Genomic DNA, 16,846 nt, shown 5'->3' with positions numbered 1-16,846 from the left:
TGCATAGATTAAGGTTGATTTAGGAGAAAAGCCTACTGAATTTCCCCCTTAATTTCCTCCCTTAATCAATCCCTGAATTAACACCTTAAAATAAATTTAAGATATAGACTACTTAAATTGTCCTTAATTACCCCTTAATCACAACAAATAAAGGGAACCCCTGGCTTGACACCTTAAATGAAGGTTGAGTGGTCACACCTTAAAATGACATTTGAGGTAAAATTAAGGGCCTATTTTACAAATTAAGGGTGACTTAATATAAATTAAGTGGTTTTGTTTTCAGGGGTAATTTAGGGCGAATTTGAGTACATCACGTTTCGTAGTGTTAGTTGAATCAACTGTTATTTTTTGTTGTTGCTTTACTTCCTTCCTTACGTTCATTTTTTTTTTTAGTTTTTGTTTAATTATTGTTCAGACCACAGTCTGGTTATAAATGGGCCCTCTGGGGATAATGAAAACCTTGAGTCAAAGGAGGAGACTTGAGAAGTGTTCGTAAAATATCTACCACGTGTAATTATCTAAAGCATGAAGGGACACTTATAGCTAGCAGGGTTTCCTGCAGCACTTTGCAGTCAAGGCGGCCGCCTGCCTTAACTACGTCGTCAAAAAAAAAAAAAAAAAATCGTGTTACTTTGTCCTGTTTTCTCCCTTTCATTCCAAACCGTGACCAACGCCAATCTCCAGTCTCCGCAGAACGCATTAAAAAATAAGAAGAAACGTGTCATGAATCGGAAAATAATCAGATTTTATAATCTTTACATATGTGATATGCCTCCGAATCAGAGCTAGTGAGCGGAGCTGAGCGGTGCAAATCTCTCCTCGCTCCTACTCAAGAATCAGTCAAATCGCGAACAGCACAGCTACGTTAAATTGTCAGGTGTGATGAAATGCGTTCATATTCCACTTTTTATGTCATAAACGTTGCAGGCCTATGGAAAGGTTTAGTGGTAGGGTTGTCCAATGATCAAGTTGTTGCTTCAATTTGTGTTTTAATTTATGCGACGCACCGATGCTGGGTTCATCAGTTTAAAATATTTAGCCGACTGCGTGATTTGTCATTTTCGTTCTTTTGGCAATTAATCCCGACTGATCCCTTTAGTTAACGTTGCCAAGCTTGTTTGTTGTTGCAGTATCAGTGTTGCAGTCTTTTAAAATAAATGTTCTGAGTGAAATATATTGCCATTGCTCTTAGTTCTTTGGTACCGGGGAGCTAAATTGACCTGACGCGAATTTGACTGGAGAAGCGGCCGAGTTAACAGCCACCTGCTCTCAGCACAGTGTTGACTTGTGCGTCTAATCGGACGCGCAAGACTGAGACGGGCCTAGGCCCGTCCAGGCCCATCCGTGCCTACGCGTATGCTTTCTAAATTATTTAGCTAACTCCATCACCATCAACGAATTTAGGCTATATGGCCAATATCTTTGAAATTTAACGGTCTTGGTTTTATTAGTGGGCATGCCTCAGACTCGTGGTGTGAGCGGTATGGGAGCCGGAACAGAGCGGCCACTCCGCCTCTAAATTAAAAAAAAAGGCGCTCAAATTCCATCCATATTACACAAAACTATAAAATGATCTAAACTTCATTCACTCTCGGTGTATAGATCAGGACAGACTTGCGGAACAGGCTGCAGGTCAACAGTCTGACAGCCTCCATGAAGATAAGCATTAATGGTCCAATAGTATAACAGTGCAATTACCAAAGGGCCCTTGAAATGATCTTTTTAAAGCCAAGGAGGATGGCTTAACAATGCTAGTTGTCAGCTCTGCCATAAGTAGTGACTGATCACATTTGCACAATTTGTTGTCAACCGATACACCTGAATCACCCCCACGGACCTACGACCTACCACCTTGACTAACACATTTCCTGGCTAGGATGCAATTAATGAAAATTGGGCACTTCTGGATAAGTTTTTGATTTTTGGCGGGGTGTTAGGTATAGGCCTAAAGTTTTCTCAAAATCCATGGATACAAGTTGGGGTGGCCCCCCTAGTGGCAGTTATCCATAAAATCCAAAATGGCCCCCGCCGAAAAGAGAAAAGGTTATATCTCAGCTTCCTTTAGTCTTAAATTGTTGTATAATGTATTTTCTACTTTGTTTGATACAAGGAATCCAATTTTGATATGTTCTTCATATTTTAAGTCCATTTCCATGTATTATAGTCATATTTAGCTCATAAACTGTCAATATCTCTGAAAAAGTCACATTAAAATACTCCGGTCCTTAGACCCATATTTTTACCTCCAAGGTATGATTTTCTTTGTTGATTGGACAGGTCACTATCACTATAGTGTCAAAAATCACATGTTGTGATCAAAAGGACCATTGTTGAGGCCTTTAATAAACAGAAAAGTGAAAAGTTATATTAGGCTTTTCACCATGCTAAGGATCAATATTACATTTTAGTCAAATAACACAAAAACACAATTCATACTTAAACATCATGTATTTATTCAAAGATTTTTGGTTTCACTCTTCATCATTATTAGTACAGCCTCCCTCACAATTGCACAATGTGGTACAGCAAAGTCCAGCTCAGTGGCACTTACAGTTGCCCATAGAGGCAACCACACAACCACAGTTGAGGAGGAGTGAGCATCCCTTGCTGGCATCTTCCAGGTCTGTCCAGCACCCAGACTTTGGTTCTGTCATTCCATTCCCAACCCCACTCACTGGGGTCTGGAATCTCTGGAGTTTTGGAGAGGGACTGGGAGAGGGAGCAGGGCACGCTTTCCATGCTGGAATAAGGCATGATGGGTCGGGGGGATTGAATCCAGGGACTTGAGGCCATGACTGAAAAGAAGCTTCTGGGTTTCATTGACTGACTCGACACCGCAGTTCTTACTATACATGAGTACAGTCCAGCATTTGAGAACTTGCATGTGCACTGATTCCAGTGTATGGCTGGTTGGGTCTTGGGTGATCAGAATGAGGGTGTCGGTGACTTCTGGGTAAGCTACCCACGCGTTCCATGCAGTTTTTTTGCCAATTCCATACATTGCTGATACAACGTCACATCATGTGAACGCGTGGAAGAGGGGCAGTGCTTGGCATTTTTGAAGTGCACAGCATTTCTGAGATGTGGTGGATTGGAATATCTTCATATGCCTTCCCTGATCCAAATCCAATCCACAGCTCTGAGATGCTTCACTACACCAATCTTGCTCCAGCGGTGAGATCACAACACATGATTGGCACGATGTCTTCACAACACACCACATTATTGGCTCAATGTATTCACAACACAGCACATGATTGGGTATTCACATGTCAACATTTTGCCGCGGAAGGGGTGTGATTTGCGTAGACAACTGCCATATTGCTGTTACAAACTAAGCTCTTGCATTTCTATGGAGGATTTTGAGTGCTGTGTCTCCTCATTAGAAAGTCTATGGTTTAAGTATGAATTGTTTTTTTTTTGTGTTATTTGACTAAACTATAATATTGATCCTTAACATGGTGAAAAGCCTAATATACTGTAACTTTTCACTGTGGCATAGTTCTGAATTTGTGTTTATTAGGCCTCAACAATGGTCCTTTTGGTCACAATGGACCATGTTCAGACAAAAGAAATGTTTAATTTGTTCAAAATCCATAATGGCTGGGAATTGACATTGACCTCCTATTAACCAACATTTATACATTTAGCAGACACTTTTATCCTAAGCGACTTATGTGAATTATATTGCCATTGTCCAGAGCAACTCAGGGTTAAGTGCCTTGCTCAAGGGCACAACATGTCAGGAATTGAACCCACAACTTTTCAGGTTAGTGCATTCTAGCCCAGCTCCTTAGCCAGTACGCTACCACTGCCCCAGACTTGGACCACTTGGACTCGAACCTCCTTTGACTCGGTCTTGACTTAGTCTCGATTAGTGCTGGTCTTGGACTCTGAAAAAGTGGTCTTGACTACAGCTCTGAGAGCAGGTGTTTTATAAAGTTGTTGGGGGGGGGGGTCAGAGTTTAATTAAAAAGGGTGTTACAAGGGTCCATTTTGGGTTCAGTTCTCTTCACCATCTATATTAATGATATTGTCTCTTCTTTAAATGCAGTGGTATGCTGGGGAGGAAGCACAAAGAAGAAGGATGCAGGGCGAATTGACATGCTGGTAAGGAAAGCTGGCTCTGTAGTGGGAGCTGAACTGGAGTACATCACTTCAATATCTGACAAAAGGACCCTGAACAAACTGATCAACATCTTGGACAATGAATGTCACCCACTCCACAGCACTATTGTTAAGCAGAAGAGCCTGATCAGCTGGAGACTTCGCTCACTGCCTTGCACAACAGACAGACTGAGGAAGTAATTTGTCCCCAGGGCCATTGAACTGTTCAATGCTTCACTTAAGGGAAGAGGAGAGACTTCTCTGCATAGTCTGTCTGCCTCTTCACCCCCTCCATGTTTGGATACTGTCTGTCCACTAGCCACTTTTTACCACTGTCTTTCTGCCTCACTGTTTGCGTGCTATATTAGCACATTAGCACATATGCATAACCCCTCCCTCCACGCCACAGCCGAACGGTGGCCACACTTATACCTTTTCTTAAAATAGTTATATATATATAGATATATAGATATTTAGACTTATTCTTGCACTGTTGGACTTGCTAATTTGCACTATCACCATTGCACTATCACCGTGACACTCACTCACTCACCTTACTGTACCTTACCTTACTATGCACAGAGATTCACAGGCTCAGTCCCTGCCTCAGTCATTGCAAGCGCCTCTTGATTGATTAATCACCACTATGTGGATACTGCTTTTAGAATTGATTTAGATTAAGTGTTAGTTAGTATAATTTGTATTTTATTTAGTATATTCTTTATCTTCTACTGTCCTTACTGCTTAGTTGTGTTCTTATATTATATACTTTTAATTACTTTTTCTGCTGTTAGTAAATGTGTGTGTGTTGTCTGTATGCTACTGAGACCTTGAATTTCCCCTGGGGATCAATAAAGTATCTATCTATCTATCTATCTATCTATCTATCTTAAATGGTTGTCAAGTCCCCTTTAGCTGATGACACTATTTTTATTGTATTGCTGACTCTGTTCAACTTGCCATTGAGAATTTATTTCTTCAAACTTTCATTTAATGTTCTCCAAGTAGCTCTCATTAATCTTAAATTAATATTGAATATATTTAAATAATTATTTACCAGATCAAGGAACATTGAGGTAAATGGTGTCGAAATAACCACTGTAAATGGTTCCAACATTGATAGTCTCTGAATACAAATATTTTGGCATCTGGCTGGATGAGAAACTTAATCTCCATATTCAACCTGGTAAAAAAAACAAACACAAAAAGTTGGTTTCTTCTACAGAATCAATACCAGAAAGTTGTTGAAGCAGTTTTTATGTCCATTCTAGACCATGGTGATGTGATATAGAAATGCTGCTGCTTCTTTACTTGTTCTTCTTACTCACAGAAAATGAATACGGCTCTTCACAATGCTAGTAGAAGACTCCATTGACTTGAATGGGATTTCCCAATGTTCTACGGTAAAATAATTTAATGCTGAAACATAATTAGGCTACCACTGTCAATGGCAACGGGTTTTGTGTTCCTGATGATGCGTTCATGAGCACCTGGGAAGTGGGAGAATTCTATTTAGGCCAGGTACGTCACACCTGAACTGGGAACTTCGGCTTTGAAGTGGGAGCTTATACTACATTCATGCCGTTCGTAAACTCGGAGGACCTGACTTTAAAAATCCCGACCTCCGAAAAAAATGTTCTGCGGATGTCAAGCGGTTGGGCCATCTGAACAACATAACCGGACAGTTGGAACTCCGAACTTAGCGGCTGTCACACTAGGCTACTCCGCGTCTATCGTTTTTCCAACCCAATTTAGATTAACTTGTGGGCTAAATGAGCTCATGTCTGAAGGAAGCGAAGAATATGCAGAGACTCTGTTCATGTGTGTGTTCAACCACGTCCAACTTGTTCAACCACCAAAATTTTGTTAATGTGTGTCGGTGTCATTCACACATAAGTCCCTTTCCCACCAGAGGGATTTTTGAAGTTCCTAGAACATAACGTTCCTACCCTTTTTTTCTTGTGTTCCGACAGGACCAATTTGGCGATTGTTAAGTTCCTTTGACCTCAGTTCCTTTAACTCTTTCAGCTATAGCCTACTTCAGGGCAGGGTATTTTTCCTTTTCCGCATAGGGAGGGAAAGTGAAAACCTGCGCCCCAAGTGGTTGTGTTCCTATCGAAGAGCAGCTCCAATGTTAAGTCCCATAGACCTATTTTAAAAAAAATATTGTGAAGCCAAATCAGCGATGTTATCCACCAAAAATATTTTTCAGTGTATATACAGTAATAATATTCTAACTGTGAAAATGCCAGACCCTATTTTGCCTTATTTAAGAAAATCGAAATTGCTCCTTTTGTTTCATAAACGAACTACAAAAGAAGTCACGTGACTTTACCCTTCAGGGTTGCCAGATTGGGCGGTTTTGCAATCTATTTTGCGGGCAAAAATGGGTTTGGGCGGGTGTATAAAAATTGGGCTGGTTTCGGATCAGTTCGGCGGGTTTTTGTAGCCGAAACAAAGCACTTCAGACCCTTCTTCCAGCGACCGTCTCTGGTCAGCAGGCAGCAGTCTCTCACTCACTCACCCTCTGGCTGACGTGCCCCCCTAAACTCACAACAGACACTCTCAGCTCACGTCACCTTATGTATCGAAACATGCATTCTAACCATATAAATGGCATAGTGCATGGTATTTCCATAACCGCGAGATATGCGCTTCACAATGACCGCAATTAGTTGTTAGATATTCACAGCAGACAGTAAAGCCCAGCAGTAATTTATCCAAATCAACACATATTTCAAGTACCATTCATGATGTTGTCAAATATTGAAGTTGTGGGAAGTTTAAGCTGTATGTTTCTTTCGTCCCCCATGTCGTTTCATTTATCCCGGTCTGGAGGGACGAATGAAACAAAACGCATGTTCGATTTCTCCTTAAATAAATCCTGAATGGTTTTGTTCAGAGCTGAAAATGCAACTGTATTTGACAGAGGACCGATGTAGTTTGCTTGTGACAAAATATTAGCTTTCAGTGTTTTACGATGTCTTTGTAAATTACGTTTAATTAAAAAGTGTTTCAGTCCGGTTCTCCCCTACTCTGGCGCAGACCGCCATTCAAACACACAGCTCGCGGGGTTTTCAAACTTAGCTAGCTGACTGACAATGTCAATATGCCAAAGTGGGCAAAGAGCATTTTGTCATTACAGTCAATCTCTTCATGAGTGTGCACACTGCTGAAAGATTACCTACGAGACAGGATGGACTTACCCCTTCTTTCAGGGTTGATGGATGTGCGCAGGTCTTGCGCGAATGGCTTGACATAGGACTACGGCCCACGTTCCGTCCAGCCCGACAGTTGTTGAGGAAGTTTGACAAAGCCTAGGCCTACTAGAACTTTTTAATTATTTTTAGGCCTAATAACAATTGCTCAAAGCGATTTTCACGAAGGGCCTAGGGCCATAGGCCTATGTTTTTTGTGTAGAGATGGCCCATGCATGAACGTTCTGCTTCTGCAAAGAGCGCACTGACACCCCTGTTCGTTCAACGCGACTTTCATGAAAACTAGGATTAACTGCCTGTCAGGTAGGCCTACTAATTGTTCTAAATTACAGGTGTCAAACTCAAGTTTGCCTTTAGCCTATATCTGGCGTATGAAAATATTTTTTGCGTGTAGTTGCCATGCATGGACGCACTGCTTCTGCAAAGAGCGCACTGACACTGTCCTAAATAGGCTATTCAGCGCGATTTTCATGAAAACTCTAGGCCTAACTGCCTGTCTCAGGGAATATATAGCGCCTAGGTAGGCTATTAATTAATTGTTCTAAATCACAGGTGTCAGACTCAAGTTTAACTCAAGCCTTTAGCCGACATTTGGGGTAGGCCTATGAAAATATTTTTTGTGTAGCCAGTTGGCCCACCAGTTATGAACGCACTGCCTCTGCAAAGAGTCGACACCCCTGTTCTATAATCAATGCGATTTTCATCTATGTTATACATGAATATGCATGTGTCATGTTGCTATTATAAATAATTGAAATGTTGTGCATTAGGCTATTTTGTATGTTCATATATCCACTCAATGTTTTTATGTTAGGCTAGCCTACTGAATGCTTTTGTTCCAAGCGTCTATTGACACAAAACAGACAGATTAATAGTCTATGTTTAGCCTATACATTATTTTCCGTAACATAAGCTTATAGAATAATAGTCTGACGTCCGTGTAGCCTACTTTTGCGTTCATTTGATTGAATATTGTTTCTGAAATTGGATAGGCTAAGTCGAAAAATGGGTCATTTTAAAGCTTGTTAATGATTTCAATGTGTTTAAATGAGAAACGAGCAAAAGCAAATTTGGGCGGTATTTTGTGCATTCTCGCGGTTTTTGACGAGGTTTTGGGCTGGAAAACCTTGCTGGCATCTGGCAACACTGCCTTCAACGTTACTCACGGTAGCATAGTTTGTTTATTAGCCTGGTTAGCATTGACACTTAACACTTACAGCTAGCTCTTCATGCGAGTAGAAGCACAACACCAGTTATCCTGACATAAAGGTTATCACCACGCGGTTTACATCACGTTCCGTTATTACAAAAATATGTTAAGGCAGTTAAGCAAATTGCGTATTGATCAGTTAGAGATTAAGCGCCCAAACATATGATGTCACATGCAGCTGTAGTTCCTTATCACCATGTTACAACAAAAACTCAAAACAATTCAACTGATCCTAAAAATAAGGTATTACCACTCGAAGCAATAGAGGTGACCCCAGTGCCTAACATATGGAAGGCATTAAATTAAGATCCCAATGTGCACCGAGCCTAGAAATCTAGACGCGCCCCTAGCGGCCGCAAAATACATTTGCTGCCAGGGCTAGTCGAGCAGCTCTCCGTTGGCTTGTGAGCTCCAGAAATCTAAACTTAATCAGGCCAATGAAATCGTGTATAGAGTCGTTAGGTGGGCTTAACATAATGATTGATGGCAGAGTTGCAACGGTTTGGCTTGAATTCCCTGCTACTTGAAAACAAATAAGATGGATGTTGCTGCTGGCGAACAGTGTGACACGAGTTAAACTTTTATTAAGTAGGCAAACGTTTGAACTAGCCAACTAGCTCCGCTGGTGGGAAACGCATGGGACTCATAGCGCTGCCGCTGTCCTATTGCGTGCAGAGGGAATTTGAAAGACAACTGATTATCCCGCCCCTCGGACTGAGCACTGCGAACGGTGAGTGCCCAGACCCTACATTTTAATGTGGGTCTGGCTCGTCAGGCTACACCGAGATATATTTTTTCTAAAAAAAAAAATCCCATCCACTCCGCTAAACTCTAGGAACGCAACCACTAGATGGCGATGAGATTACTTTCCCTCCCTATAGGAACACTATGTGACCTAGGTCTACGTTTATTGGTCCAATTTATAAATCACGCCCGCTGTCAACCTAAGTTGAATGGGCAATTTGAATTCGAATAGGCAACCAGTTCCCATGGCCACTTGGCCAGTGTGAATGCAAATGGCAAAAACGGTTTTGGTAGCCTGATGAGCCAGACCCACAATAAAATGTAGGGTCTGGGCACTCACCGTTCGCAGTGCTCAGTCCGAGGGGCAGGATAATCAGTTGTCTTTCAAATTCCCTCTGCACGCAATAGGACAGCGGCAGCGCTATGAGTCCCATGCGTTTCCCACTAGCGGAGCTAGTTGGCTAGTTCAAACGTTTGCCAACTTAATAAAAGCTTAACTCGTGTCACACTGTTCGCTAACAGCAACATCCATCTTATTTGTTTTCAAGTAGCAGGGAATTCAAGTCAAACTGTTGCAACTCTGCCATCAATCATTATGTTAAGCCCACCTAACGACTCTATACACAATTTCATTGGCCTGATTAAGTTTCGATTTCTGGAGCTCACAAGCCAACGGAGAGTTGCTAGACTAGCCCTGGCTGCCGCTAGGGGCGCGTCTAGATTTCTAGGCTACGGTTTTGGGGGAGAGTAGTTAGAACTCTTTAGAAGTGGACTGTTCCTATAATAACTACCGGTACGTTCCTGTAACTACTTGGTGGGAAAGTGGCTAATGTCCGCATATTAGCATCATATCTGAATCACCCGAAATATACCGCAGAGGACGTGTCTGAAAGCAGCTTATTAATCTTCACTTTGGAGTGCGTTTGTAAAAGTATGCGTTTGAAGGAGATAAATCTCCGTTTACGTGTAAACGAAAGAGCCACAAGTATGCGTTTATACAAATATCTAGATACGTGTAAACGCGCCCATATGAATGGCAGGTTGCAAAGACGGTGTTCTCAAGAATTGTTGATAGTTGGTTGCTCAAGATGGACAAACCATCAGAGAGAAATTCATGGAAGTTAGGAACAAGGAAAGCTAGAGTGTGTCAATATTGATTCATTTGAAGTGTAAGATATATTTTTGTTTTTCATCGTTATATGAATTATATATAAAACAAAAAACTCAGTCAATGACAAGACCCAAGGGAACATATTATTGAATACAATGTATTGTAAAAATGAACTCTACTTTCCTATGGTCAATTCAGATCTGTAATCACAAACCTTCCTATGTCAATTTGTACCGGTTATAATTAAATGCCATTTTATTTTATTAGTATTATTTTATGTATTTTAATTTGTCCTTCCTCCTCTACAATTCTTTGTGTATGTATATCATTAATTTTATTTTATTTGTAGGCCTATATTTTTATGATACTATTTCTTTTGTTCTTTCTTTGTTACTTTAATCTCAGCTTCAATAAAAATGGACTACCCTTCAATGAACCTCAAATAAATAAAGGTTGAATGAATGAATGAATGAATATATCCCAATCTTTCCCTCTCCCGTGATATCACAATAAATCACCACTCTTGTCAAGTTATCTTTCCATAAGGACATGTTAACGACAGACAGTCATAAAAAAAAAAAGGAAGAAGTTTCTCTATAATAATTAAGCAGATTTTAAAATAAAACAGCAGTCCCTCATGTGTTAAAATGAAAGGGTCAGGGTCAAGTCGGATCAATTGAGCATCATACTTTTATTGTAAATATGTAAAAAATTAAACCATTACACATACTTAAAAGAAAAGAAAGGAAGAAATAACTTTTTTTACAAGACCAAAACCAGTCTGACTTTTACAGTTAATCATTATATCCACAAATTAACTTCATATTTGTGTCTTGAAACCTCTGGATAATCAGTATGGTCTTCAGTAGACAACAAAATTGTACAACTGGGCAGTCATACCTTACAAAAGCTCAATGAAAAACCGGCCTTGGCCAAGTTCAGTGACCTTTACAAAAGGTACATCTTAGTCCTTCCTGTGCTTAAATAGGTATGAGTTTGCTGATGGCCATCCCAGTGAATATGCGAGTCTCTAGATCCTCCATACTCCCCGGATGGTTTAGTAATCCTGCCGAATGTTCTCCTTGTTTTCATCTCCCTGCTGTTGTTTTAGCTGCCCCAACTCGTTCTCCAGCTGCACGATGGCCCGCTCGATCTCATAGTTTTTACTCACCAAAGACACCCAACTGTGTGATGAAGACAACACATTTAATCATTTGGCAGGGACTTTTTGAATGCACATTATTAATCAAGGCTGTACTTCTTTTTGTTGTGGTTTCGTCTGTTTGTACAAATGGGTTTAGTTTCAGCAAAAAATGGTCAGTATATCAAATGAAAATGCAGTTTAACTGTTCAGGTTGCAATTCTTCACAGGGCAAAGTGAGTGTACAGTTCAACCCATTTAGCCTGGGATAACCCAGACGAACCAGTTAGCAAATTTGAATTTGCTCTGCAAGTCAGTCTGGCAAGGAGGCCATTGATACCAACAGACCTCTGAAGCTTACCTACAAAAATTACCCAAAGCTGCCCTCTTTGCCCATATAAGAAGATCTGGAAGCTATCTATGGCAAGTTGCACTGCAAGTTAGCTCTGGGGTACCCACTCGAAGGCAGAGGACAAAAGTGTGAAGAGCAGAACATCTGCATCCCAGACTTCTTCGTCCATGCGAGTTTAACAGGTGCAATAACAACAACTAGATGTAGCGCAGAGCGGTACAAAATATGACCGCCGCCCAGTCCAGCACATTTTTTCCACAAAAATAAATCACGCTGAAAGGCCTATACGATTCTAACTGTCTCACTAAATTGCATTATCCACACTCAATTCTCACTGGTATCTGCTAGACAACAAGTACCAAAACATGATTAGTTCATAGATTTAACATGTAAAATTAATTTTATACAACCCCACCTCCATCTTGCCTGTTCATAATTCTGAGAAATTCTTGATTGTGTTATGTTTATGTTGTGTGTAGGTGTGTGTGAGAGTGTGTGTGTGTGTGCCTGCGTATGTGCCTGTGCATGCAAGCGTACATATGTCTACTGTGTGAGTATGTGTCATACGTATGATTACTGTGAATGTATGTGTGTGTGTGTGCCTGTTTGTGCACATACATGAAATGGGTTAACATGACCCTGGAGGCAAAACATAATGGAAAAAATGGTCATCCTAGGCCCTACAGTTCTCAAGATATTCACAGAGAACTGTGTCTGCCCTACCCTCCTTTCGGGGGGTCCAGTCCAGCAGGGGGGCTACAGATCAAAACGAAAAATGGCGGTTCCATGCTATGCATGTGGGGGTACATGCCCACCAAGTTTTGTGTACCCCGGTCTTTCAGTGTCCCGGGAATCCTTGTTTGTGTACGTCACTAAATGTACACATAAATTATTTTATTATAAGGCCCCCCATGAACGAAAGTACACAAAACTTGGAGGGTGGAGCATTCGGAGGGTGTCAATGATCCTACACTTTTAATTTCGTGCAGTTTTGACCTTGTCAGCCAGAGATATTGTGATGAAAAACACCTAATTTTTTACTAGGTGGCCATACATAAAAATAAGTGGTAATGGGATGGGTTGACATGCCCCCTTAAGACCAACATACATAAAAAAGGTGGACCTCCTAGGCCCTACAGTTCTCGAGATATTCACAGAAAACTGTCTCCGGCCACCTACAGGCCAGTTGGTGTATAGTAACAAATTAATTTATTGTGTGGCCCCCCATGAAGAGAATTCCACAAAACTTGGCGTGCATACAGAGGGTGTCATAATGATCCTACACTTCCAATTTCGTGCAGTTTTGACTATGTTAGGTCACAGATACCTTCAATTACAACACCTCATTTTACTTTTTGTGTTTAACTAGGTGGCGCTATACATGAAATGAGTGGTTATGGAATGGGTTGACATGGCCCCTTGAGATCAACATACAAAAAATTGGTCCTCCTAAACCCTACGGTTTTCAGATATTCACAGAAAACTGTAAACTGTGTTCGCCCTACCTCCTTTCGGGGGCTACAGATCAAAACGAAAAACGATGGTTCCATGCTATCCATGTGGGGTTACATGCCCACCAAGTTTCGTGTACCCCGGTCTTTCAGTGTCCCTGGAATCATTGACAGAAATTTGGGCATGCGAAAAAAGAAAAAAAATCTGACTAAACCTGCGCGCCGGTCATAATAAAAGCGGCCACACTGACCAACGATAAGGAAAGTCTCTCCCTGAGTTGAAGAATGTGATGGCTAAATTTCGATGGATTCTGACTGGCTGTCAGTCATCATTCTCAGAATCACTCTGAAAGTGATCCCCAATGATATCATTCGTCATGTTGTCATTGTTATAGTTTGTGTCTGGATGTTGTCATTCATATAAGTTAGAGCGATAATTTTTTACCGTGATCATTCTTGGTGTGACCTTCCCTTAACATGACTTTGTTTTGTGTACAGTATATGTTTCATAAGGAGCACTCACTTTGACTCCAGTTCTCTGAGTTTAGCTCCTCCAGCAAGCTGGTCATTCTTCCTTTGCCAATTGAGATCCTGTATCTGTTTTCTGGGGTGATTAGAAATACAAATTAATTGTGCTGTACTAAACATATCCAAAAGTTTTTGAAAACAGGTGACTGGTAGTTTTGTGTATAAGGTATATCCAAAAGTATGTTGGGAGCTCTTGGACAGGGGAAAACAAGAATTTTATGTTTTTTTTTTTTTTTTTTTTTTACCTTAATTTCTGTAACTCCTTCTGAGCAGATTCAATCATAAAGGCCAGGTTGCTGTAAATTATAAATAAGATGGGAGATGTAACACAGTCTTTCGCAGCTCAAGGAACAATCCAGAGACAAATCAGGTTGCATTCTATACAGATTACACTGGATAACATCTAATGTTAGTGGTGTAACAAAAATATAAAGGATATTTCAAGAGAAGGGATGTGTAGATCAACGGCAAGGCACTCACTCATTATAAGCCTTCCAGCCATTTGTTCCATACTGTCCCATGAGGTCTAGGTTCTCAATACGAACAGCCTGATGCTCTAGCTGGGCCATGGAGTTATTGACACATTCCTGCCAAGCAGTGATGTCATTCTTCTGTCCAGATGAAGGAGCTGGAAGTTCATATCTGTGAAAGTGCACAAATGGATGCAAAAAAAAAAAAGTCAATACAGAATACTACGGAGCCCCTAAGGGGACATGAGCAAAACAAATCTAAAGTTTAGTTTCATGTGCTCACCTGAAACTTTCATGTGCGTACGTGAAACTTTCATGTGTGCATGAAAGTTTCACGTGAGCACATGAAAGTTTCGTGTGCGCACCCAAAACCTTTTCACATGAAACTTCCACGTGCGCACATAGGGGCTCCGTAGAATACAATGCTGTGTTTATAATAGAAATAACCGGAATCAAATTGATATTCACTGTCGATACTGCGATGTGCTTTTCCTCAGCTAACGTTACCTTTTCATGCTCAGAAGTTCCATAGGCTGACGAGCTGCAAGTCTCTCAAACTCATTGCGCATGATCTCCGTCTGCACAAGAAAGAATTGAATAAAGATTGCATTGATAATGATAAGATGGGCATAAGTAAGTCAGGTATTTGCACCATGTTGTAGAACTTTTGCATTTAGCAAAGCGTAACTTACTTCGAAAGCAGAAAAATCAGGCGTCGGAAGGTAACTCAAGTAGTTTTTGGTAGGTCGGTATCTTCTTGTCTCCTCTTCCACCAACGCAGCAGCCTAACGTTAACAGAAAGATGCTCGTTACTTAACCTCCCTGTAGCATTGCCAATACGATCGCCCAATTAACTTAGGCCACAGTCCTTAAAAAAAAAAAGTCTCCACTTCGTGCTTGCACAGACATGCAACGAAAGCTAACGGTTTGCTAAGGAACGTAAGACAATGATAATTAACACGCTTGAGAAGATACGTAAGCAAACACTAAAATTAACACTGCCAGGCAACAACAGACACATACACCTTCATATAGAAATACGCATATACTCAAATACAGGTATTAACAAACTAACAAATCAGCACGGATCAGGCTCAGAGGGATGCTAACTAACGCATGGACATTTTCATTGATTCTTTCGGAACTTTATGGCTCATTTATCGAAGAAAATGGAAGTGGGACAAAGCATCTGATTAATACTTACCGCCTCTCTGATACCTGCACCATCGTATCCCTGATCAAAATAAGGTAAAGCGTCTACAAAGACCTCTCCGGCCACCGCAAAAGTTCCGGCCATTTTTCAACACTAACTAAATATTTCAGCACGCATGCGCAATTCCTTCTTCTTCTTCGTCTTCTTCTTCTTCTTCTATTTTTATTGGCGGTTGACAACTGCTTGGTGTATTACCGCCACCGCTGGACTGGACTGTGGAACAGGAGTTGCTGATTACCTTTAAATTAGACTCTTTTTAAGAGTCCTGTATCCCTTAAAAAAGAAAACAAAGAAAAGAAAAATATTTCCTGTATTTCTCTGTAAGATATTTCTAAGTTCAAAAACAACTTTATTGGCCTCTACCTGAGCAATAAATCTTTGCCTCTCTACATGGTACTTTTGACATTGTGCCTTGTGCACTGCTCACATATACCATCTACATGTTTATTCATAAACAGGGTGTTATTTAAAGAAGCCCTATGCAAGTCTGGTTATTCCTTCGCTGTTTCTGGGTTTTCGCCTGATTTTGGCTCGCATTTTTCACGACATAGCTCCCCCTGCAGCTTCGGTAGCAAGTGACTGCTATATTAAGGATCTTTGGCTAAACCATGCGCCAACCCCCACTAGCTAGCGAGCTAGCCATCAAGAAACCAAGCTAAACACATATAGGGCTCAAAATAAAACGGTCGAGCAAACACACTGTTCAAGAGACTATCAAACCACATTACAAAAACGAAGTTCACCCAAGGGTAGGCTACTTACAATTTCAGCAGCAACAAAGCCAAGTCGGAGTCCGTTTTGCAATCGTCTTAGAAACTACATTCTTACTACATTTTCGAGGCCTTCCGCCGAGTCACATCCGGATTTCTTCGGTCCGGGACCAGAAAGTTTCATATTCGTTTTTTCCGCGGAGAAGCACTAGGGGGAGACGAAGCACCCACCAAACGACCCAAAAAGTGTCGTAGAACCATCAGAACGACTCTCAACCTGCATAATTAAGGTAATTTTTGCTAAACTTGTTGCATAGGGCCTCTTTAAGTGTGACCAAGCCTCAGCCTAGTCAGCACCACTTCTTCATGTCTGGATCATCATGTCTGCTCATGTCTTTCCTCACGTTAGGTTGGAGGTAATAAAGATGCCTCCCAGCGGTTCCATTCTCCCAGATGTACCAACTCATTCCCCTCCACCCCCTTATGCGCTGGGACCCACAAGAAAGAAAACTTAAAACCTGCTTTTTGCATTCCACTAGCCAGTTGTAATATCTCTAATAAAACGTCTTTCCTTGATGCTGAGTAGGTATA

The 16,846-nt window shown here is 41.0% G+C and overlaps 1 protein-coding gene across 1 annotated transcript; it reads right to left on the bottom strand.

Moving 5' to 3' along the window:
* Window positions 1-11,062: 11,062 nt before the first annotated feature.
* On the bottom strand, window positions 11,063-16,387 carry bcas2 (BCAS2 pre-mRNA processing factor). The gene is made up of 8 exons (XM_048240494.1): window positions 16,308-16,387; window positions 15,537-15,818; window positions 15,025-15,117; window positions 14,840-14,910; window positions 14,343-14,504; window positions 14,108-14,158; window positions 13,858-13,938; window positions 11,063-11,574 (listed from the first exon to the last, which is right to left on the bottom strand). The coding sequence occupies exons 2-8, from the start codon at window positions 15,627-15,629 to the stop codon at window positions 11,448-11,450; spliced, it is 678 nt and encodes a 225-aa protein (XP_048096451.1). The 5' UTR covers window positions 15,630-15,818; window positions 16,308-16,387; the 3' UTR covers window positions 11,063-11,447.
* Window positions 16,388-16,846: the final 459 nt, after the last annotated feature.

Source organism: Alosa alosa, chromosome 4 (genome assembly GCF_017589495.1).
Source record: "Alosa alosa isolate M-15738 ecotype Scorff River chromosome 4, AALO_Geno_1.1, whole genome shotgun sequence".
Taxonomy (NCBI): Eukaryota; Metazoa; Chordata; class Actinopteri; order Clupeiformes; family Clupeidae; genus Alosa; species Alosa alosa.
This window is presented reverse-complemented; position numbering and strand designations above follow the sequence as displayed.